We start from the raw sequence: 25507 nt of genomic DNA, 5'->3' as shown, positions 1-25507 counted from the left end.
TCCCTCCCTTGTCACCATCTTTGATAAAATCGCGATGCAATTATGATTGCGGGCGAAGGGGGAAAAAGGATGATTGTACCAATTTTTTCCCCGCCTCTTTTATTTCCAGGCTGACGATTGTGTCCAGTGTTACACGTTATTTCTTTTTATTATATACCTTTTTTCTGCAAATAACCAAATCTGAAAGACACTTTTTGACAAGAAAAATCGAATATTAAAAATAAATTCTTTCAATTAATTCATCTTTATGTTAAGTATTGGTTTAAAAAAGGACTAAATAATTAATATTTCTAACTAATCGGATGGACATTCATTGTTGGCTAGTAAACAAATATGACTTTTTTTTCTTGAAAAAGTGGTATACTTATTTTCTGGTACACGGTTAATAATTAATTTAAGTTTGGCTATATTAGTTAGACAATAGTGAGAGCCAAAAAAAAATATATTCTAAATAATTAATATTTCTAACCAATCGGATTTCCATTGTCAGCTAGTAAAGAAATATGACTTTTTTCTTGAAAAAGTGGTATAATTATTTTCTAGTACACGATTAATAATTAATTTAACTTTGGTTATATTAGTTAGACAATTGTGAGAGCCAAAAAAAAATATATTCTAAATAATTAATATTTCTAACCAATCGGATTTCCATTGTCAGCTAGTAAAGAAATATGGCTTTTTTCTTCAAAAAGTGGTATCATTATTTTCTGGTACACGGCCAATAATTAATTTAACTTTGGCTATAATAGTTAGACAATTGTGAGAGCCAAAAAAATATATTCTAAATAATTAATATTTCTAACCAATCGGATTTCCATTGTCGGCTAGTAAAATGTGGTTTTTTTTCTTGATAACTGTCGTATAATTATTTGCAAATTAATTATTACACAGTTAATAATTAATTTAATTTTGACTATATTAGTTATGACTTGTTAGACAATTTGGTTGTGAGAGCCAAAAAAATATTCTAAATAATTAATTTTTTAACCAATCGGATTTCCAATGTCGGTTAGTAAAGAAATGTGGCTTTTTTTTAACTATCGTATAATTATTTTCAAATTAAATATTACACGGTTAATAATTAATTTATCTTTGTCTATATTATTTATAACTTGGACAATTTGGTCGTGACAGCCAAAAACATAAATTCAAAATAATTATTATTTCTACGCAATCGGTTAATAATTAATTTAACTTTGTTTATATTATTTATAACTTGTAAGACAATTTGGTCGTGACTGTCAAAAAAAAACATTCTAAGTAATTAATATTTCTAATCAATCGGATTTTCATTGTTCGCTAATAAAGAAATTGAGGCCCTTTTTTTCTTGAAAAAAGTGGTATAATTATATTCTGGTACACGGTTAATATTTAATTTATTCGCCTTTTCTATTTATAACTTGTTAGGCAATTTGTCGTGAATGCCAAAAAAAATTCTAAAAAATTAATATTTCTAATCAATCGGATTTTCATTGTTAGATATGACTTTTTTCCTGAAACTGATTAGTAAATCCTTAGTACATAATGTTATTTTTTATTTGACCCCTACTCAAAGTGAAATAAGGAATGTTCAGTTGTTCAGGACGGTTTAACGTATACGTATATATACGGCGTTACGACAGAGTTGACTTAATTGAATCAAGTCGGGTTTGTTGCGTTTTACGCTCTTTTTACGCCCTCGGCAATGTTTCGCCCGCCTTACGTGCCCGTCGCCGGTTTTCCGTTTATGACAGGTCTTATTGAAATGGCGGGTCGGCCAGGGTCCACAAATATTTGCCGAGTAGAAAAAAAAAGAAAAGGTAGGAAATTTTATCCTCGGCCGCGTGTATTATCTGTAGAAAACTGTGTTAGCTGTAATTCGACCCGAGAATGTGTGGTTAAAATAGGCCTTAATCTTTAAAAGTGAGATCCTGCGGAATAAGATTTTTTTTGTTTTAATTTAGTCACGGTTTATTCTGAGAAATGTTTTATTAACAATAATTACTACTTTTCCAACTCCGCCTTACAAACGAGCTAGATTTTCCTTTTTTAATCTCGGCGGTATTAAGCGTTTTGTATGTCTTCTTTTCAGGCGGGGGTTGCAAAGGGAAAAAAAGCACCCTCGTTCATGCCGTATCGAGTCGCTCGTATTATATATCTTCTCGGTTATGAGAACGGCGGCCCGTTTTGTTTCGTCGTGCCTTCGCTTTTTCGAAATCGGGCCGAAAATCAAAAAGCCGATTTATTAGCTTCCCTTACGCTCCCAGAATCGCGTAATGTATTAAAAATGGATTTGCCAATATCTAAAAGGATCTGAGCCCTATCGGCCTACGTCCTGACGCGAAAGATAGGGCGAATCATCTCCTCGTCGGTTCCGTATAAAATAGCGATCCTATGGAAATCACGATTTAAAAAAAATTCTAAAAATATTCCCCGGGCCGGTTTGGAGGACATCGGGCGGAAATTCGCCATGATTCCCTCTTCCTTGGTTTGTTTTTCTCCAGTCTCAATTTGAAGATTGGCCGCTTTTGACGGGATTGGCGTAAAATGACCGATTTTCTCATCCCGCTCAATAACGTGGTTCAATTATCAAATTGCTTCCAGCAAGAACAAAAAAACAATCAACGCTAAAAACCAAATGTTTACGAAACTTTACCGATTTTGACTCGCTAGAATAAATCCGGCGTCGATGTTTGGTTTATTAATTATACTCCCTGTTCATCAAAAATTTATTATCCTTGCTATTTGGCTTGTAACACATACTTAGTCTTCCCGCCAGCATCAGCACCGTGTTTACTACCTTGGCGAATTCAGTATAAATCATCTCTGAATCCCCCACTCTCGTTTCATAATAATTCATTACCCTTGCCATTTTGGCTTATAAGACATGTTTAGTCTTCTCGCAATCTTCAGTGGTGTGTATACTACTAAAGACAATTCACTTGCCGAATACTGTGTGAAACATCACTGGATCCCCTTACACTCGCTTTTCATAAACATTTCATTTCCTTGCTATTTTAGCTTGTAAGACACGTTTAGTTTTCTCGCAGTCTTCAGTGGTGTGTCTACTACTTCATTCAAAAGTATTCAAAAGAAACCTCACAATAAACCAAATTCTCAATATTTTACGGTGTTAATCATCTCATTCGCTTTTTAGAGTGTGAACAAACAATTAATTATTCTTGCTGTTTACGCCCCTAAGATACGTTTAGTCTTCTCGACATCTTCAGTGATGATTACTACAGGTATAAAAAGGAAATCGCACAGTAAACAAACGTCTGAATATTTTACCATCACTCGATTTCTTTCGACTAGTTCGTACGTGAACAAACAAAAACTTATCCTTGATGTTTTCGTCTCTAGGACGTTTAGTCTTCTCGCCATCTTCAGTGATGATTACTACAGGTTAGCCACTCCGCAGGTATAAAAAGAAAATCCTACAGTAAACAAACGACTGAATATTTTACTATCACTCGATTTCCTTCGATTAGTTCGTACGTGAACAAACAAAAACTTATCCTTGATGTTTTCGTCTCTAGGACGTTTAGTCTTCTCGCCATCTTCAGTGATGATTACTACAGGTTAGCCACTCCGCAGGTATAAAAAGGAAATCCCACAGTAAACAAACGTCTGAATATTTTACCATCACTCGATTTCCTTCGATTAGTTCGTACGTGAACAAGCAAAAACCTATCCTTGATAAATTCGTCTCTAGGACGTTTAGTCTTCTCGCCATCTTCAGTGATGATTACTGCAGGTCATCCACTCCGCAGGTATAAAAAGAAAATCCTACAGTAAACAAACGTCTGAATATTTTACCATCACTCGATTTCCTTCGATTAGTTCGTACGTGAACAAAAAAAAACCTATCCTTGATGAATTCGTCTCTAGGAAGTTTAGTCTCCTCGCCATCTTCAGTGATGATTACTACAGGTCATCCACTCCGCAGATATAAAAAGGAAATCCCACAGTAAACAAACTTCTGAATATTTTACCAACAGTCGATTTCCTTCGATTAGTTCGTACGTCAACAAACAAAAACTTATCCTTGATGTTTTGGTCTGTAGGACGTTTAGTCTTCTCGCCATCCTCAGTGGTTGGTCTACTACTGAAGATCCATCATTATCTTACACTGGTCGTTCATTCATTTACGAACAATTTGACCGTTGTGAGATTTCCTCTCGATGTCTCCTCTGCGGTGTACAGGAGGATGAGTCACAAAAAACAACAAAAGCAAAAATACGTCTTACAATGTCTTGTACAAATACAAAACGGCGAAGATAGACCAAAATGACCAACTGGAAATTTTATAATTTCTACGTTTTAGCACTCAGTTGATTATAGTTTATTTTAGTTACGGTTAATAATTAACTAAATTTCTTTCAATCGACGAAAATATCCAAAACGCAGGCTCATTAGCCTGAAGCAATCAAGAAAAAATCTCAAATTCTATCAATCTCAAAAATAATTGGATACATATTTTCTCTTTTAGGCCACAAAGTAAACACCAATTTTCAACTATTGACTATTCATAGAAAATATAAATTTTTAAAAAATCAGGGAAGAGGTTAAAAATCATCAAGATGGCTCACTACCATCCACTCTTGTTTTCAAGAAATAAATATTCAAAAATGTAAAAATATACAAAAAATATTTAAATATAAAAACTTTAAAAATTTATTTACCAATTTAAAAAAAAACTACCTAAAAAACCTTAAAAAACTCGAAAATTGTGGTTTCGGGTTCATTAAAACATCAGATCGAGCTTGCTTCCACGTTGTTATGGTTGTTTACAAAGTCCTGGTTAAGTTCATGAAAATTTTAATTCATGAAATGCTCGATGAACAAATCGAGTGATTTTCTTTCTGATCTTCCTCAATCCACATCGTTTTCAAATATACAATTAAAAATTTGAAGACTGATCACTAATTAAATCGAAGGATATGAAGAAATGTTTAAGATTTAATTTATAATAACGTGTAAACCTCTAGATTCGTGAGATTTTAAGAAAATCCGCTTTAAAAAAGTATTTTGAGAATATAGATCCAAAATGGTGAAGATAATCAACTATTTAAAAAAAAAATTTCGGAATGACAGTTGGAACCCCCACGACCTCGTAGCAGCTGTTCTTTCTGATCCTCTAACAACACCCAGCCTGGTGTGAATTGTAAATTTCCAAAGATATAGTCAACCGTCACCAGTGATTAGATTTTCGCATAAAGAAATTTTTGACATAGTCAAAAATGAAACATTGAAATATCTGGAATTTAAGCAAACTGGATATCTTGTCGATGTAATGGGGGGTCAGGTAAAAAAGTCGTTTTGTGGCCAGGCGATAAATTTGAAACCCGTCCAATGAGTATTTTGAGTCTGGATTCCCTAAAAGTAATTAAAAGTGTTTACTATGCATTTATTTATTCAAGCCATTTATTGACAGTCTTGAGGATCAATAAACTTTTTTTTTGAAGTTTTACTAAATTAGTTCTGCTCACACTACCATGTATTTACAATTATTGTGTAATCTACGTATAGAAAAATAGGAATAAATTTGACCCTGTAAATAATATATATAAATATTCTACTCGTAACGCTCTAAAATTATACGTTCCATTAACTAGATTTAAAAAGTCAAAAAATTATACAAATTACTGTATGCCCAACTTTACAATTGTATGTCCAAAACTTTCAAGTCCTTGTTTTTGAATATGCATACAAAATGTATTTAATGAAGGTATCACAGGCTTTTATTTCTGTCAATGAATTTTGATTTGTATAATTTAATGTTATGTGTACAAACGTTTTTTCTTGAAAATGGTCGTATAATTATTTTGTAGTACACAGTTGATAATTAATTTAACTTTGACTATATTATTTATAACTTATTGAACAATTAAGTCGTGACAGCCAAAAAAAAAATATGTTCGAAATAATTAACATTTCTAACCAATCGGATTTTCATTGTCGGCTGGTAAAAGAAATGTGGCGTTTTTTCCCCCCTATAAAATTATCGTATAATTATTTTGTAGTATATGATTGATAATTAATTTAACTTTGACTATATTATTTGTAACTTATTGAACAATTAAGTCGTGACAGCCAAAAAAAATATATTCGAAATAATTAACATTTCTAACCAATCGTATTTTCATTGTCGACTGGTAAAAGAAATGTGGCGTTTTTCCCCCCTATAAAATTATCGTAAATTATTTTGTAGTATACGGTTGATAATTAATTTAGCTTTGACTATATTATTTATAACTTATTGGACAATTAAGTCGTGACAGCCAAAAAAAAAATATATTCGAAATAATTAACATTTCTAACCAATCGGATTTTCATTGTCGGCTGGTAAAAGAAATGTGGCTTCCCCCCCCCTTTAAAATTGTCGTGTAATTATTTTATAGTACACGGTTAGTAATTGATTCAACTTTGCCTATATTATTTATAACCTGTTAGACGATTTGGTTGTGAGAACCCAAAAAAATCTCCTAAATAATTATCAATTTTGATTCATTTTTCAATCTGATATACATTGACGGCTAATAAAGAAACATGGCGGGTTTTTTTTTTTCTTGAAAACTGTCGTATAATTATTTTCAAATTAATTATTACACGGTTAATAATTAATTTAACTTTGTCTATTATCTATAACTTAGACAATTTGGTCGTGACAGCCCCCTCCCCAAAGTTTTAATATCTGATGGTAATTTCAAAGTTGTAGATAGTCTCTGAAGCCCAGTCCAAGTGTAACAATTTAACAATGTCGGACAACAAGTCGTTAAAGAAAAACAAAAAGCAATATACTTTCTTCTAAAAATAAATTTTAAATATATTTATTTATCTATTTTTGATTGACTCGAATTTCGCCTTTGATACGCTAAATTAAGCCATTTCTATAATCATATCTATTCGATTACTTTCAATTAAAGACTTGACCTTCTTTTGTTCCAGGAGAAAAACGATCTCTGAACTTGGCAAACCCACCTGGCACGACAGCAGACTAACACCTTCACCGTACAACGTACGATTCCCGGTCGACTAGCATTTTTAGCACCAAATGCCAAAATAACACTTATTATCCCACAAATAATAAACCAAAATTTAAAACAAAAAACAGACTTCGTTCATAATGTTAATTATTATTTTAAAAAGCCTGGAGAATGGATTATTGTTGCAAAAAAAAATTCTAAATAATTAATATTTCCAACCAATCGGATATTCATTGTCGGGTAGTAAAGAAATGTGGCGTTTTTTCTTGCAAATTGTCGTATAATTAATTTCTAGTTCGCGGTTAATAATTAATTTAACTTATAATTTATAACTTGTTAGTCAATTTGGTTGAGATAGCAAAAAAAAATTCGAAATAATTAATATTTCTAATCAATCTAATTTTTATTGTCAGGTAGTAAAGAAATGTGGCGTTTTTTCTTGCAAATTGTCGTGTAATTAATTTCTAGTTCGCGGTTAATAATTAATTTAACTTATAATTTATAACTTGTTAGTCAATTTGGTTGGGATAGCCAAAAAAAATTCGAAATAATTAATATTTTTAATCAATTTAATTTTTATTGTCGGATAGAATAGAAATGTGATTTTTTTCTTGCAATTTGTCGTATAATTAATTTCTAGTACACGGTTAATAATTAATTTAACTTTAACTATATTAGTTATGACTTGTTAGACAATTTGGTTGTGAGAGCCAAAAAAAAAACGAAGTAATTAATATTTCTAACAATCGGATTTCATTGTCGGCTAATAAATTGTGGCTTTTTTTCTTAAAAATTGTCGTATAATTATTTTACGATAAATGTTCGTAAATAACAGATTTTAATACACTAGACAAAATTAATATAAAATTAAACCCAAAAATGTGAATATATTTAATAGTCCGTTCTATTTATTTTACTTTATTTTTCATTATTTTTTCTTTTTATTATAAAAAAGTATACATTACTTCCAACTTGGTAAAAATTTAGTAACATAGACGAAAAAACAATATTCGAAAGACTTGTTGATTTTTGGCCAATATTTCTATAAATTTTGAACTATTTATTAAAAAATTAGAAACTGTGCAGATTTTTGAAAAATATAAACGAAATCCAGCTTTTTCCAAATAAAGAAAAGTTCTTTCGAAAAGTTTAGCATATTTAACCTGGAAAGAACATAATTTCCCAGTCAAACTAGTATCAATTATTGGCAATTTAATTTTTTCATTACCATTTTAATGAAAATATTAATTTTAGTTTCTGGGAAACGTTTTGAAGAAGTATAGATTTAAATTTCTTTATTTTCCTAGATAAAGAAATAACAAACAGTGGTAATAAGAAAAAATCGACTTTTCAAGTTAAAAATTTATTTTTTTTTTGTTTTTTTTTTTTTTGCACATTGTCGTATAATTATTTTCTAGTACACAGTTAATAATTAATTTAACTTTTATTATATTAGTTATGACGTGTAAGCCAATTTGGTCATGACATCCAAAAAAAAAATATTCGAAATACTTAATATTTTTAACCAATCGGATTTTCATTGTTGGCTAGAAAAGAAATGTGGCGTTTTTTCTTGCAAATTGTCGTATAATTAATTTCTAGTACTCGGTTAATAATTAATTTAACTTTGTTTATATTATTTATAATTTGTTAGACAATTTGGTCGTGACAGCCAAAAAAAATATTCTAACTAATTCAAATTTCTGGTCAATCGAATTTTCATTGTCGGCTAGTAAAGAAATGTGGCGTTTTTTCTTGCAAATTGTCGTATAATTAATTTCTAGTACTCGGTTAATAATTAATTTAACTTTGTTTATATTATTTATAATTTGATAGACAATTTGGTCGTGACAGCCAAAAAAAAATATTCTAACTAATTCAAATTTCTGGTCAATCGAATTTTCATTGTCGGCTAGTAAAGAAATGTGGCGTTTTTTCTTGCAAATTGTCGTATAATTAATTTCTAGTGCACGGTTAATAATTAATTTAACTTTGATTATATTAGTTATGACGTGTTAGCCAATTTGGTTGTGAGCCAAACAAAAAAAATATTCGAAATACTTAATATTTCTAACCAATCGGATTTTCATCGTCGGCTAATAAATTGTGGGTTTTTTTCTTAAAATTGTCGTATAATTATTTTACGAGAAATATTCATAAATAACAGACTTTAATACAGTAGACAAAATTATTATCAAAATTTAACCCCAACAATGTGAAATATATTCAACAGTTCGTATTCCACGAATCCAGCTTTTTCCAAATAAATAAAAGTTCTTTCGAAAATTTTAACATATTAAACCTAGAAAGAACATAATTTTCCAGTCAAATTAGTATCAATTATTTGTTTATTTTTTTCTTTTATTACCATTTTAATGAAAATGTTAATTCTAGTTTCTGGGTGACGTTTTGAAGGAGTAAAGATTACATTTAAAAAATTTAGTTATTTTTCAAGATAAAGAAATGCTAAGAAAAAATTGGCTTTTCTAGTTAAAAACTTTGCTAAGTTTTGTAAAAATTGTATAAAAGATTTGGTATAAAATATGTTTACAAAAATTCGTACTTGGGGTTTACTTCTTTAATCCAATCGGCGACAAAACTTAAGTTTAAAGTTGGTGGGATAATTTAACAAAGGCCAAATTCGAAATTGAGCCAAAACGAATAAAAAATTTCCCTACAATCCGGTTTCATTTTGAGATAGCAACAGGCCGAGTTTCGATTCGATTTTATTCGAGATATCAAGTCAATCCGATGTTGAAAAATGGCACAATGTAATTATTTATGCTTGTTTCTAAACTCACCCTCTTCAACGTTGTTTTAGTACAAAATACATAGCTGGGGCGGTTGATACGCGAGCTACCGAGATCCGGCCTAGACTGATGTTTTTCGAGTGGTGGGGGCGGCGCCCCCTTTCCGCCCCCGCTCGAGAGCCCGCTGCCCCCGCCCGGAATATGTCTGCGGAGGCCGAGGCTTTACGGATTTCCTGAAAAGGAAAAATCCGGCCCGTATCGTCTCGCTGCTTTTGCCAAACACACGGATGAAATATGACAGAAGTTTGCACAAGCCCGACTGTTTGGCCCTTGTTGAATTTGAACTAGAACTTTTCCTTCTTCCTAATTGTGAAAATAACCATTTAAAGATCAATTCGTGAGAAAAGATGGTCCGTACACTCTCGCTCTAAATGTGGAAAGGCTAATTTTCCACATTCACAAATCATTACTAACTTTTTCCTTTTTTTATAAAGCAAAAACTCATTTTAATGCTTGAGTAAAGGATTCGGACATATAAGTAGGGAAAGGCAAAACGCTGACCCATTTCGACTTTGCACTGTTGATTAGAAAAGTCCTTGTGTAAAATAGCGTATCGTCAGGGTTATAAGTAGGGAGAAGCAAATCGCTGTCCTCCCTTAAATCTGGATATCTTGTCAGTACACCTAATTGGAGGAAGTAGGTGGATATTTTTTAAAGCTGTGATATTTCCTCCTGCTTGGTGAAGAACCCATTCCTTTTTTTATGACCTTATGAAACCGAATCTTACTAATTGATTTATATTTTCTGGGGGAAAGTATTAGTAAAAGAAAATTTCAGGAGTGATGGGAGTAATCGAGCCAATGACCTACGAACCAAGATTTTGACGCTCTAATCACTCGGCTACAGTCAAATGGCACGATGTTATAAGCAGGGAGGGGCAAGATGCTGACCCCCTTCCCACCTAATTCTGGGAAGTAGATCAATATTTTTTTTAACTGTGATATTTCTTTTTGCTTGGTGAAGAACCGGGTGTTTTCTTTTTTTTATGTCCTAATGTTCTTCCATATTTCCCTGGAAACCGAATCATACTAATTGATTTATATTTTGTGGGGGATGGAATTACTAAACCAAAATTTCAGGAGCGACCGTAGTAATCTAACCAATGACCTACGAACCAAGATTCTGACTCTCTGATCGCTTGGCTACAGTAACATGGCGCGAAGTCAGGGTTATAAGCAGGGAGGGGCAAGACGCTGACCCCCTTCGTACCTTCCGGCATAATTATCAGAGTCATTGAACGTACGGCTTGGAAGTAGATTAAGATATTATTTTTTAAACTGTGATATTTCTTCTTGCTTAGTGAAGAACCGGTTTTTTCTTTTTTTAATGTCCTTATGATCTTCCATATTTACCTGGAAACCGAATCATACTAATTGATTTATATTTTGTTGGGGATGGGAGTACTAAACCAAAATTTCAGGAGCGACGGGAGTAATCGAACCAATGACCGACGAACCTTCGGACGCTCTAATCACTCGGCTACAGTCAAATGGCGCGATGTCAGGGTTATAAGCAGGGAGGGGCAAGACGCTGACCCCCCCCCCCCATTCGCACCTTGCGGCGTAAGTATCTTAGAATCATTGACCGTACGGCTTGGAAGTAGATGAAGATATTATTCATATTTTATAAACTGAGATATTTTTCGTGCTTGGTGAAGCACCTGGTTTTTTCTTTTTTTAATGTCCTTATGACCTTCCATATTAGCTAGAAAATGGAACTATGCTGATATATTTATATTTGGGGAAAGGATTAGTAAAAGAAAATTTCAGGAGCGACGATAGTAATCGAACTAATGACCTACGAACCAAGATTCTGACTCTCTGATCGCTCGGCTACAGTGAAATGGCGCTATGTCAGGGTTATAAGTAGGGAGGGGCGAGACGCTGACCCCCTTCGCACCTTGCTGCTTAACTATCTTCGATGCCAAATCAGCGGATAAATCAATTCGGCTAATTAGCATCCAGCTGATACTCGTTTTCAGGGAGGGTTAGAGCAAGGAGGGGCGGACCAAACGTGCAATCTTGATCGTACGAGCGCAATAAAGATGAAAACCTTCCCTGGTCGGTTTTTTACTAAGCATTTGGACTTTTTTCCTGTTAGCATCTAAACTACATTTTTCTGTTTATTTTAGTTTTATTGGTCTACAATTATCAGTATTACACGGTCAAAATGGAAAATATAAAATTTTGACATCGCAGACATTTCTCTGATTTTTCAACCGACTAAACCACATTGATTTCTTTTGATCCTTCTTCTCTCCCTGTAGAGTATGAAAAATCTGATTATTGTGTTTTATAAAAATTATACTAAATTAATCAAGATAAGTTGCAGTTTTGAAAGTTGAAAGACATTTGGTGACATTTCACTAGTTTTTAGGTTGATTTTCCTTTCCAACTATTTTTCTCTGTAAATGCTCAAAATTTTGACGTGTCCTCATACCCCGTCGTCTCTTCGAGCCTGTGGAAAATCCGTCTCAAAAGAGACCGTGAGAGGGAGACATTATTTAGTGTTCCTGCAGGAAATGCTCAATCCTCTAGACGTCCACTGTTACTCTCCGGGGGCGATTTATGTTCAGAATTCAGCAAACATAGCATGCGCCCCGCTTTGAGACGGGTAAAAAAGAGAAGCGTTGAGCCAGGCGCAATCATGCACATGATTAAGCATCGTTCAAAGGCCGGATATCTCAAGAACTGGGGCAACAAAATTGTCTTCGCCTCACAACCTTTAAAAACGTCGAGAAACGAGCGTTGACGTGTTCAGTTTCCAGACAAATCGGACTGTAAATTCGATTAAAATTTTAGTTTTGGGTTTTAAATTTTCCTTCTCTTCTCTTGAACCGTAATAGTCGAATAGAACTAAGTTTGAAAATTAAAGCAAGTCAAAAGAAAAAACTATTATATACGATAAGAATATGAAAAAAGGAGAGGCTGATGGTGAAATATAGCGACACTATCGCCCCTCAGCAGTGTGTGTGTGTGTGTGTCCAGGGTCGATAGGAGAAATAATTATAAAAGTCCACCATTGATCCTAATTTAGATACTGTGTGGAAGGCCGTTGAAAGAATATCGAAATAGCGAATACTTCACCGACTAATCAGAATGAGTTCAATGTACAAAGGAGTGAATGTATTTATTTGTGCGACAGTACGTAGAAGTTTGTTTTAAACTAGATTATATTTTGCAAGCGTTGGGGGCTAAAATGGCCTAGCTGTCCAAAGACCGTTTGGTTAGGAGGGGACGATCTCCTGGGCATGACTGTTAAGGAGGATACTGGCGACCCAGCAGCATAACTAGGTTGGTGAACTCCCCTGAGATATAGTCCATAGGGTCAACACACTGTATTATACAAGTTAGTTAGTTTTAGTCTAGATTATGTTTTGCATGCGTTGGGGGCTGAAATGGCCTGGTTGTCCAAAGGCCCCGTTGGTTCGAAAGGGACGATCTCCCGGCCATGACTGCTAAGGAAGATACTAGCGACCCAGCAGCATAACTGGGTAGGTGACTCTCCTGAGATACATACCATAGGGTCAACACACTGTATTATAGAAGTAGTTAGTTTTAGTCTAGATTATGTTTTGCATGCGTTAGGGGCTGAAATAACCTAGCGGTCGAACGTCCCTGGAACCTATCCACGTTGGTTGGAAAGCGACGATCTCCTAAATTAATAGAAAAATTGAGGTGGGGTGTGTCAGTAGAACAATCCTTTACAAAAAAGTGCGACGATCATCTGGGCATCTGGCTTAAGGGAGATACTAGAGACCAAGCAGCATAACGGCTGAAATGACCTACCTGTCGAAAACTCCTGGAACCTAACCCCGTTAATTGGGGAGAGACCATCTCCAGGCCATCGTGGTTAAGGGTTTTACTACTTACTTAGGGGATTACTAGCGACCCAGCAGCATAACTGGGTAGTTGAACTCCCCTGGGATTTGGGCCATAGAGTCAATACACCATATTATATAAGGTAATTGTAGGCTAGATTATGTTTTTCATGTGTTGGGGGCTGAAATGACCTAGCTGTTAAAACCCCCTGGAACCTAACCCCGTTGTTTCGGAGGCGACGATCTCCAGGGCATTAGGTTAAGGGGGAATACTTGTGACCCAGCAGCATAACTGGGTAGGTGAACTCCCCTGAGGTATAGACCATAGGGTCGACACACCATATTATAGAAGTTAATTTTAGGCTAGATTATGTTTTGCATGCGTTAGGGGCTGAAATAACCTAGCGGTTGAACGTCCCTGGAACCTATCCCGTTGGTTGGAAAGCGACGATCTCCTAAATTAATAGAAAAATGAGGTGGGGTGTGTCGATTCATTTTTTGTAAAGGAATTCTGTGAGTAGAACAATCCTTCACAAAAAAACGTGCGACGAACTCCTGGGCTTCAGGCTTAAGGTAGTTACTAGAGACCAAGCAGCATAACTGGGTAGGTGAATTCCCCTGAGATATAGACCATAGGGTCGACACACCATATTATAGAAGTTAATTTTAGGCTAGATTATGTTTTGCATGCATTGAGGGCTGAAATTATCCAGATGTCGGTAACCCCTGGAGCCTAATACCGTTAATAGAAATGACAAATTGTGGAGTGAGTGGGTTGTTCAATCTTTTTAAAAAGATAGTTCCTACTCACAGCAAGTTGTTTTCAATGATCCGGATTTCGAGTGAAATGAAAGGCTCTACAACCTGATGATGAGCTGTAGGCTCGAAATCCGGATCGTTGATAACAAATTACAATGAGTAGGAACTATCTTTTTTAAAAAGACCTAACTCCTTGGTTGAGAAGCGACCATTTCCTACATTTATAAAAATAATTGAGGTGGGGTGTGTCGATTCATTTTTTTGTAAAGGAATTCTGAGAGTAGAACAATCCTTTACAATAAGTACGACGATCTCCTGGGCATCTGGCTTAAAGAAGATACTAGAGACCAAGCAGCATAACAGCTGAAATGACCTAGCTGGCGAACCTAACCTCGTTGTATGGGAGGCGATGATCTCCAGGGTATCAGGTTAATGGGGAACACTAGCGACCCAACAGCATAAACGGGTAGGTGCACATCACTTCGGGGTGAAACTTCATTATTGGAAAAAATCTATACAAACAGAAATATTAAAACAGAAAATCTATATTACATCTGAAATATGTAACCAACCTGCAAAATGGGTCCAAACGATTATAGTTATGACATACTGGGCGAGAGCTGGGTCGATTAAAACCTCCCTTTTGAAAATTAGTTAACACATTTTCCGTTTTATGAGGCGCATAAAGAAAAAAAGTGGACCTGGAAACTCTATAAATCAAGATTGAATCAGTTTTTCCGTTTATCCTCGCTCTTAAACTGGACTGGTTTTAATTAGAAAATTAAATAAATCCTAGTTAGTTCCGAATGAATTGTTTGCACCATTGTTGTGGTAATTACTTGTATAAAGCTGTCTGCACTATCTAGATGGTGGATCATGACAGACAGGTTTGGAGATTATGCAATCATGAAATAACATAAAACGTACACATTTATAACAAAACAGCTGTTTCACTAAGCAAATTGAGTTGAACCGTCTCGGCTTAACAAAGTCGAACAAAAATCATTCCTGGAATAAAATCCTTTTCTGCTTGGATAAAAGGTTAACTCTTCCTTATGTAATTATTCAATAGCATAAAAGGAATTGTTCATGCGGAGAAACTGAAGGGGGGTTTTTTACATTGAAAACAATAAACATATGATTGTATAAAATAAACGACTCGGTTTGTATAAGTGAAACTTTTGAACCAGCTAAGTTAATCTTGAGACCAGCCTTGATCTGGAAGATTTTGTAATTGCGAAACTTTTCCTCATTAAACTCGTCGAGTCAGCCGTTTTGGAAAAATGTCATACGCAAAATTTTGAGAATGGCAAAATCGTATGTTGAATTTTGTTTTTTCAGTCCTGGGGCACCTTCAAGAAAGGCACTCGAGCCCGGAACGGCCAAAGCCAGGTGGCGACAACGCTAGATCGTCTCGTTGAAATCTGTTTTGTTTTTGTTTTTTCTTTTTTCCCTCCGATGAACAGCAACGAAGGCCTGGTTCAAAGGCGGATCCGGTGTCATTCGGCACCCCGAGAGGAGAAGATGAACGATGCCCCGCCGGAAGAGTTCGAAGGACGGGAATCGAAGGAGAGCCCGTTGACTCTCATGGAAGAAGTGCTTCTGCTCGGTTTGAAAGAAGAGGGTTACACTTCATTCTGGAACGACTGCATCTCCAGCGGGCTGCGGGGCTGCATAATAGTCGAGCTCGGACTCCGCGGCAGGATAGAGCTGGAGAACAGCGTGAGGAGGAAATCCCTTCTGAATAAAAAGATCGTGGTTAAAAACGACGCCCCGACCGGGGACGTGTTGCTCGACGAGGCGTTGAAGTACATGAAGGAGATGAACCCTCCGCAGACCGTCCAGAACTGGATCGAATACCTCACCGGTGAGACGTGGAACCCGCTCAAACTGAAATACCACATGAAACAGGTGAGGGAACGGCTCGCCAAGAACCTGGTCGAGAAAGGCGTCCTCACGACTGAAAAGCAAAATTTTTTCCTTTTCGAAATGACGACCCACCCGATCGCGCAGGTGACAGCCAAGGCGCGTCTCATGAAAAAGATCCACGAAGGGGTGCTGACCAAATGGGTCAATGACCCACAGAGAATGGACAAGAGGTTCCTCTCTCTCCTGGTCCTCGCGCACGCCTCGGATGTCCTGGAAAACGCTTTCGCACCCCTCCTCGACGAGGATTACGAAACCGCCCTCAAGAGGATCAAGCATCTTCTGGAACTCGACCTGGAAGCGGAGGCGGCGAGGGGCAGCCCGACGGACGTCCGCTGGGCGGTGTTCGCGGCTTTCACCAAGTGCTGACCTTCAAAACTATTTACAGTCAAACGAGAACCCACCTTGTACAGTAATTTTTTAAACTTATAATATGTAAGGTTTGTATATTCAAATGTATATTATGTTTAAAATGTAATAAAGACTTAAAGTTTAAAAAATTCTCTTTTACATTACATCGTAAGAAGATGGCTTCACGGCCTCCTTCAAAAACATCACCTTGTATAATAAAGTAAATTAATTCCTGCCAGACAGGATTAAGATCCAACTATTGTTGAGGTGTCCCAAACTAGAGATCAGGCCAAAAAAAAGAAAACCTACTGTTGCTAAATTACTAAATTAACGCTGCACTGTGCAATATAGGGTCAGGGACATCCCTTTCTTCCTTTATTTGTTTAGCTCACTGTCCACCTTCAGGTTGTTAAACAACCTTGCCAGTGGCTCATAGTCTAGGATTTTGCTTGTGGCTTTTCCCCTTCTAGTTGCAACAATCTTCACTTACATAGACCCCTCACAAAGATATACCATGTGTTCTGCAGTCTCCTCTTCTTCCTGGGAGTGTTTCTTCTATCTGTACTCCTATCTGGTGCCTTCTTAGCAGCCCTGTTAAAAGTCAACCAGAAGTTATGTTGCGATTACCTTCCAGTAATTCCTTTGCAGTCTGTACAGATGGCCCTTCTATTAATCTCTTTGCTTGACTCATGTTTGGGGTTCCACCAAGTTGAGGACTCATGCTCCATTTTTGGATGTATCTTTTTTGTAGCAAGATGCACAATAGGGTTCGGGGCCTAGATAATCCATATTGACTCCTTTTTTTGACCATGTCCGCTTTCTCATTGTCTCTATGTCCCGAATGCTCAGGTGCTCAGGGAACCATGCTAGGTATCATTAATTTCTGCCAGTGATTCCATAGAATTTGGCTTTTTGCCTTTAATGCCTTAACATCAGGCACTACCTGGATATCAGAGAAAATGGCTATCTTCCTGTAATGTCTTCATATCTTTTTTCTTTCTCTGGCAACAGTGTTCAACTCTATAATTTCAGAATGGAAAACTGTAATAACCTAAGTTTAAATCAGCTTGAGCCTTGAATTCATCTCCAGGACTCCTGTTCCCATGCCCTTGTCGGTTTTGTCAGTATACCAGTAGGAGTTTGCCTTTAGTGGTTTCCTTTGGCCCATTCTTCCCGTCCTGGTATCAGTACCTTGTACTTTTTAGTAAAATTGTATTTTGGAGTAGTGGCCATCAATTGGCATGCCTAAACTAGCATCTCCTCCCTCAGTTTCCGTTGGTTATTTACATGGCCTACCCTTGCAGATGGTTGCTGCCTCTATGCCATGCCTCTATATATTTTTGAGCTGTCGATATACGAGTAGGAATTGGCCTTCAGAAGTATTCTTTGGCCCAGTTTGCCCTTCTAGTATAAGTACCTTGTACTTATTGGTGAAGTTGTAGTGGCATCGGTTGGCATGCCTAGTAAGGCATCAGCCTGTTTCTCTTCCTTCAAAAGTGGGGTAAACGACTAACAATAAAACAAATAAATTGTTTATTGAAGTGATGTCTTACATTAAAGATAAGAAAATTGTATAGTAGAAAAATATAGAAATATATATTTTAACAAATTTATTTTCCCTTAATTGAAAATTTACCCCGCACTGAGGAAAATCGAGTACACTGTGGCCAGGCATCTATGTTTGTGGTGCTGAATATATATGTATTGTATATTTTGTTCTATTTTGTATTTGACAACCTAAGATGCAAACGGGAGGCTAGAATTTTAAGATAATGACATGGTACACATTTAAAAGCAGAGTCAGAAACCAGATTGAGTCGCTCAAATGGCTGTAGTTTAAAACAAAATATGCGTGAAAGAAGTGGAAAAGAATGAAAGCCGGTGATGACCTCAGCTGTTTGTCAGCTCGTAAACTTCCTACTTTATAGGATTGACTTTTAGTTCCCAAGACCAGTCCATGCTGGGGAAACTTGCACTATTAGTACAAGTGCTGCTATCAGTTAGGTAAAGTACTACTTTTTAATTCTTAATATTTTTTTCATTTAATAAGTGATAATTTGATTATAAGTGCCAGGTTAAAATTAAAATATCACTTACTTTGTCCTCTTGTTTGTTTGATAATGATAATGTCAAATGCTGTTTTTTTTTTTTTTTTTCTTCCTAGCACAATTCCTGAGTGCAAATTACTTCTAAAAAAAAGCACACGATTCCACTATTTGATTCTTTATTTTCCCCTTGAGATAAGCGATCCAAAATAGCCCGTTGAAATGAAATCAATGACAGCAATCAATCAAGGTTAAAGATTTTTTAATTAAACATTATGCAATATGACACGTCGTAAAAAGATGTGGATAATGAAAAACAAAGGGGTGAAATTTGGGCTATTGGTGAGGAGAGAGCTGAAAACCGGGTTAGTGAGTCAATAAGTCAATCCTCATTTTTTCATCTCACCTCAGATCTGAGTGCGTTTTTGCATTGTCCATCAGGTACATCACTCAGTGCGCTATGTGGGACAGAAAGACTGCAACGTAATTGCAATTTGCATAACTTTTACGACGCTTCCACTGTGGATGACGGTTAATTCAGCACTGGGGGCTTTTTCCACCAAATGGAATGAGCAAAACCCGACAATTACCCAATCTTGGAAGAGCAATTGGATGCAGCTAATACTCTTTGATTTCCCACCTGAAATTTGCAAGACAATTTATACCACCGATAATTGCTTAACATTACACAAGATCACCTTGTTTTAGGCCATTTAGGACAAACTGTTAAATTATTAGTAGATACATTGAAATATAAGCTTTAATCTGGGGCTTAAAGTCCCATTCAATAATTAATTTTTGAACTTAAATTCATTTTAATTTAACAATTGACTTACCCCTATTTGTGTACCTATAAACTAATTTTTATAATTTTTCGTTTTGTATAACACTTTATTATATATTTAAATTTTTCTAAGATTTTGATGGTAGCCCTTAAATAGATCTCTAGGGATATTCTCATTTTCATTATGTATTAATTTCATTTTCTTCATGTAAATATGTAATTGTTTTAGTGTATTTTATTGTTTGTATTGTAATTAAATACAAATAAAAATCCCAATAAAAAATATGTTCCTTCCAAAGATCTTTCTTACAATGAAGGTTTAAAATGTTAAAACTTGATTTTGTAATTTAAAAAAAAATTCTCCCTTTGATGGTCTCCTCTTGACATGAAATGAAAAATAAATTTCTTTTTTTTTCCTCTTGACCAACAACGTACAACTTATATTTTGTAATTTAAGAAAAATATTTTCACTTGAAATAAAACAAAAAATAAACTTTATTCTGGGACTTAAAAGTCTCATTGAATTATTGACAGCCCAAAGATCTTTCCTATAATGAAGGCTTAAAAAGTTACTTCATTTTTTTTCCCTTGAAATGAACTGGAAAATAAACATTATTCTCATACTCAAAACCCCGTTGAATAAATAATTATGGGGGACCGTGGTTGGTTTGATAGACTCTCGGCTTGTAAATATCCCGCGGATTCCACCGTCGCCTCTGGCCCTTTTTTCACGATGCCCTTCCTCGCCAATACGCATACGCGTAATATATTGTCTGGCTTGGCTAATAAACATAATTCATAACACCATTAATTAAAAAATATATGTGAACCTTCCCAAGATCTTTCCTATGATAAAGGCTTAAAATGTTAAAACTTCATCACTTAAATTTAAAAAGTTCTGTATCTCCTTTTGCTAATTTCCCCTTGATATGAAATGAAAAAAAAAACTTTGTTATTTTTTTCCTCTTGAATAACTACATACAAATACAATAATTGTATTATAATTGTCAATTATTGTATAATTGTCAATTATTGCAAACATAGAATTTTGTGTGGGCAGTTGGGAATGGAAAACTTGAAAGTCTTTGGTGATAACATTTGAAAAATGGCAAAAGGAGGGAAAACTCATAAGGTGGGGTTGAGATGGGGAGTTGATGTCCGAGTGGATCGAGGTCACGATAGCTCAGGTGGTAGAGCAGCGGCGTATCTAGCCGAAGGTCGTGGGTTCGAATCCCTCTCGTGCCATTAGCTTTTTTCATCTCAACTACAAACCTTAATTAATTGTAATGTATTAATTGTTCAAGCATACCACGAAATTAGTGAATTTGATGATAACATTTAAAATTCGGATTTCAAATTTGGCGTCATTCGCACTATGTGTGCCACTTTTCTTGGGATGCCCACATTTGTCCATTTATATATAAAATGAAGAGAGGAAAATACATTTTGGAAATTTTTTGGCTGATTAAGTTCAAAAGAGTTCACTAATTTTGGAGATATTCCGATGATTCTTGTCAAATTCAGGTCTTCATTGAATTCCCGAACCATAATCAGTCTTTTTTGAATTTGGGGAGAACCATTTTTTTTTTTAATATTTCTTTAATATAAAAGGAAAAAATATTTCAAATTGGTTAAAAGAATTGTGAATTGAACTAAATGTACACTTACAGTAAAATCCTTTTGACCGCAGATGGTACACTGGTTTTCACCTCCTGATGACTGCAGATGGTTTCCAGTGATGTAAAAACTGAAGTTTATATATTCTCAGCACACGCTGATAAGTTCTTTTATAGATTAACCATCAAAATGGAAAGTTAATTATGTGCATTCAAAACTTTCGACGAGGTTGTACCAACTCAGTTGATGAAATTTATTTGCTGTGTTCATTGTTGTGTCGAGAAGAATATTTTGTCCAAATTTAGATGAATGTGATTCAATTTTTTTTTAAAGTTCTATGAGATCTAGGAGGAGTGAAAAAATTGATAAATCTAGAAGGAAGGAACAGCCGATATCATTTTGAATAATTTTCAATAAAAATAATTAGTAATCTTTGCATTTCAAGAGAATTTAAATCAAGCTCAGATTTCAATTTTCGCAATTAATTACACTTTTTGGAATACCATTTTTACAGTACATTTTCAAGTCTAGAGGTGAGATGTCGGTAGCTTAGCTATGAAGTGGCTTAATAACCGTAATTCAAACAACCACTTGACAGAATTAATTAAACTTTTATCTTGAGATAATTCTCAAGTGGGTTTAAATGTATAAAAGCAATTTGCACAAATATTGGTATTGATTCTTCAGGAAAAAATGATGAAAGCAGGTAAGGCATTTGGGAATTTTTTATTTGAAAAAATTTATAGATGTTTTATTTATCGTTTATGTGCATATATTGGTCCAATTTTGGCTTTAAATAGATATCTAGTTTTCCAAAACGTTGTTAAATGTGGTTTGTTATTAAAGCATTGAAATTTTAATTGATCTGAAATCCAAGTAAATAAAGCAATTTTTTGGGATGAATTAACTAATTATTTAAAATAAATTTCATTTAATATTTTTAATTTTGATAATAATGGTTGTGGGGGGGGGCATTGGTGACCGCAACGGTTTAGGCATTGACACGGCGCTCATCACTGTATGGTAAAGGTCACGGGTTCGAATCCAGTGGCCCTGCATTCGAACCCGACCTCCTTACAAATGAGCTTCTTTTTTTTTTCAAAAACACGGGCACCCCGAGGGTTGATATAACCTCTGCTGTTGCGAACCCTCGTAAAAAAATTAAAAATAATGGTTGTTAATGTACATTAAAATTTGTTTGTAATATTAACTTTTTTTCGGGAATATTTATATTTCCACTGAGGATATTTAAAGGAAAACATCGAGAGTATAAAATAACTGTAATGTTCGGTGAATTTCCAGGACTCTTATTTTTGGCCATCATCGGCTTGTCTCTTGCGTTCTATTGCGAAGAGAAGAAGACCTATGACTCGCCGGACGAGGAAAACTGCAGATACTACCACCACTGTGAAAGTGGAGAGTCGTCCGAAGGAGCATGCTTCATCTTCTTCAGGAAGTTCAACCCTGTGACACTCAAGTGCGATTGGGCCTGGAACGTTGACTGCACTGCCAAACCGGCCAAGCTTCCTCCTTCATGAAATGTGTTTTTTTATGTATTGCATTTGAAAATATAAGAGCACATTGTACAATGTCTTTTAAATATGTAATTCGGCCAATTCCAACAATTTTGTTATAACTTATCAAACATGAAATCAATAAACATTTAAAAATAGTTATTTTAAATTTAATTTTTTTTATTAATTTGCTCATCCATTGTTATTATCCAATCAAAAAATATACATTTATAGCTTTTAGCTTAGTTTCATATGACTAAAATGACAAATTCTAGAACAAATGGCAAGATTCGTTAGGATTGCAGAATAATTAGCAAGTATCTGTTAAATAAAATTAATTTTATTTTGGAATGGAGAAAAAACTTGGAAAGACGAAATGGTGAAACACCACTGACACAGCAACTAAAGTGCTTCATTCAACTTTTGTTTATTAAGAGGCAATTTTGAGTCAACTGTGAGTCCGTCTGTAAATATGAGCCCAGCCAAGCAAGCGTGGATAAGCAGACCAAAATAATCAGTAATGACCAAATTTCAGGTTCACCATCCCACAAACATGGGAGAAATCACACAATTTAAGATTGTCAACAGTAAAAAAATAGAATGAATAGATCTAAACAGAAGCTTTAAATAAGAATATATATACCACCAAGCAATAAAAGTCCATAAGTTCTTCTGCTATACTTTATATGAAACTTGGATAATTGTTTATTTAACGAAACACAATTAGAGAGGACTATTGTAAAATTGTATGAAGAAACTATTGTAAAAGTGTCTTGGGTTTAAGGTTATGAAGCACATGGCCAGCATACTACATTTAACATGGAGAAAATAGTCATCTCGCTAATAAAAGTTTTATTATAAATATTTATTATAATTTCCATTTTCTGCACTCTTGGGAAAGCCCTGATGATGGCACTATAAATTGCCGAAAGCTTGATGAACCCAACAATTAGTCTTCTTTTTTCTTCACCTGCTAATGACCTCCATGAATATTGAAACTCCACATAGATTATCTGCAGGTCAATTAACAAACATCATATTTTCAAACAAAATTATTAATCACATTATTTTAGAAAGGTAATTCCAACCATGGAATGCTTTAAAATGATTAAACCCCTTAGAACAATGAAAACATTCTCACCACAGTTGTTCATCATCAGTCAATTTTTTTTAGTTTACTGTGAATATTTTTTTCCCATATGATAGTACATTCTTGGGCAAAGCTTAAATGTTTTTTCCTTGTACTAGTGCACATCTAGCCATCCATGTTACTTGGTGCTGACGGCAACCACCGAGCCAGCACAGCCCCAAGACCAACCAGGTAGGACATTCTCTCCGCTTAAAACGGGGTAGAACTTGAAACAGAAACATTACATTGTACGGTTTACCCTTGGAAAAGTCTACCATCATTCCACACTCCGGGGCATAACACGCCCAGAGAACGCAAAGATGTCCCCCACTAGTATCCTAGCCGGACTTATGGAGTAACCGCAGCCAGGGTCAACAAACAAAGGATTGATTATATGCTGACTCAAATTCTGACAGGTCATCGATTCTCCATCATAAACAGTCCTTCTTGCGCATCCAGTCAACCTCAAACCATCTGCTTCTAGAGTGAAAAAGCAACCAACAGGCCAGACTACCTTTGCTGCAGTGTATGATGACTCAAGGGTTACGATGGTCTCCGACAAAGTACAAGTCTTTTGGGTTTTGAAATTGAGTTTGCTTACTTTTGATTTATTAATCATCTTTATATTGCCTTTTTTTCTGTTTTTTAATTAAATTATTTTTAAATTGGAATCATAAATATAATATTGTTATTAATAGAGCATGTATTTAAATAAATTCCTGATGTTAGGGTGTATTTTCTCCTGGAAACACACACACACCATACACAAGCAAATGATACTAAAAATATATATTGTGGTGCAGATCTTGCTTCTCTTGTGTCCTAGGATATTTCCCTCAAACGGATAGAACAGCCTCGTAGATGAAAAAATTCAATTAAATAAATGCTCAAGTTTAAGGGGTGACACCACTGGCTTACAATCAGATTTATTGTTCAGCGTGGAGTCTTCATGCTAGGGGTGACAACAGTGAGTTGTCGCACCGAGTTGTATATATTGAAGGTGGTGGATTGTTGGAAAGCCTTCTCCTGATGGCAAACTGTGAGACAACCTCTCTCATTAATTCAGAATGATCAACTCTGTTACTCACCGACTCTGACTCTCATTTACTTATTCGCGGTCTCTGGTCTGATGGCTGATCCAGGAGTGGTCTCAGATTGCGAATCTTGGATGATGAGACCTTAGAGCATATGGACCAGACCTTGAATGGTATGTATTTTTGCTGAACTTTCACACATATTATGGCAGACTAACACAGCAACATTAGGCGGACCGACAAAATAACAGGTAGTAAAAGAAGAAAAATAAAAAATATTTATTGTTAACAAAATTAATTATATATAAAATAATTACACTAAATTTCAAGCACGGCAAAAAGCCATCTTCTTAAGTTTGGAATTATTTGAACTTTTTTTTTACTGTATAATTAAATAGTTATAAATTATTAATTCAACCAAGTACTCCGTAAAAGAAGGATCGAACCAATAGACTGAACTAAGGAACTAGGAAAGTACAATAAGACAGAAGGATGCAGAGCTTGGAATCATAAACCCCAACTTCCTCTATCCATCATCATCATCACCAGCCTCTTTTTCTCAAAGCTTGCCAACATTAACGAACCGGACGAATGTGATTCTCTCTTCTTTGAAAGGTCTCAAATGGCATGGTCTACAGAAATAGCCACCCATATCATTTTCTTTGCAAAACACCCTCTATGGAGACAAACTGAGATTAAGAAAAAAAAAGTAAATCAATTGTAGCTATGGCAGTCATTCCTTAAAAGAAG

The 25507-nt window shown here is 35.1% G+C and overlaps 3 protein-coding genes across 5 annotated transcripts in view; 2 read left to right on the top strand and 1 right to left on the bottom strand.

Annotated features, from left to right (window-relative positions):
- Positions 1–21605, bottom strand: part of LOC106667419 (dipeptidase 1-like) — a 357350-nt gene extending 335745 nt beyond the window's left edge. For 2 of the 3 annotated variants that reach the window (XM_014395364.2, XM_024225055.1), the window contains exon 1: positions 9770–9839. The gene's annotated coding sequence lies outside the window, so the exon portion shown is untranslated. Of the gene's footprint in view, positions 1–9769; positions 9840–21131 lie in introns of those variants that run through there. The other variant, XM_024225054.1, reaches the window with a different exon arrangement.
- On the top strand, positions 14936–16760 carry LOC106667299 (Golgi phosphoprotein 3 homolog sauron-like). The gene has a single exon (XM_014395169.2). It carries the CDS (start codon positions 15816–15818, stop codon positions 16650–16652), a length of 837 nt encoding a protein of 278 aa, XP_014250655.1. The 5' UTR covers positions 14936–15815; the 3' UTR covers positions 16653–16760.
- Positions 21606–21699: 94 nt separating the features above from the next.
- On the top strand, positions 21700–22768 carry LOC106667297. The gene is made up of 2 exons (XM_014395163.2): positions 21700–21786; positions 22383–22768. Exons 1-2 carry the CDS (start codon positions 21774–21776, stop codon positions 22616–22618), a joined length of 249 nt encoding a protein of 82 aa, XP_014250649.1. The 5' UTR covers positions 21700–21773; the 3' UTR covers positions 22619–22768.
- The last annotated feature ends 2739 nt before the right edge of the window (positions 22769–25507 follow it).

This window comes from Cimex lectularius, unplaced genomic scaffold (assembly GCF_000648675.2).
Source record: "Cimex lectularius strain Harlan isolate CLEC.00 unplaced genomic scaffold, Clec_2.1 scaffold10, whole genome shotgun sequence".
NCBI lineage: Eukaryota > Metazoa > Arthropoda > Insecta > Hemiptera > Cimicidae > Cimex > Cimex lectularius.
Note: the sequence above shows the minus strand (reverse complement) of the source record. Positions and strands in the feature narration are given on the sequence as shown.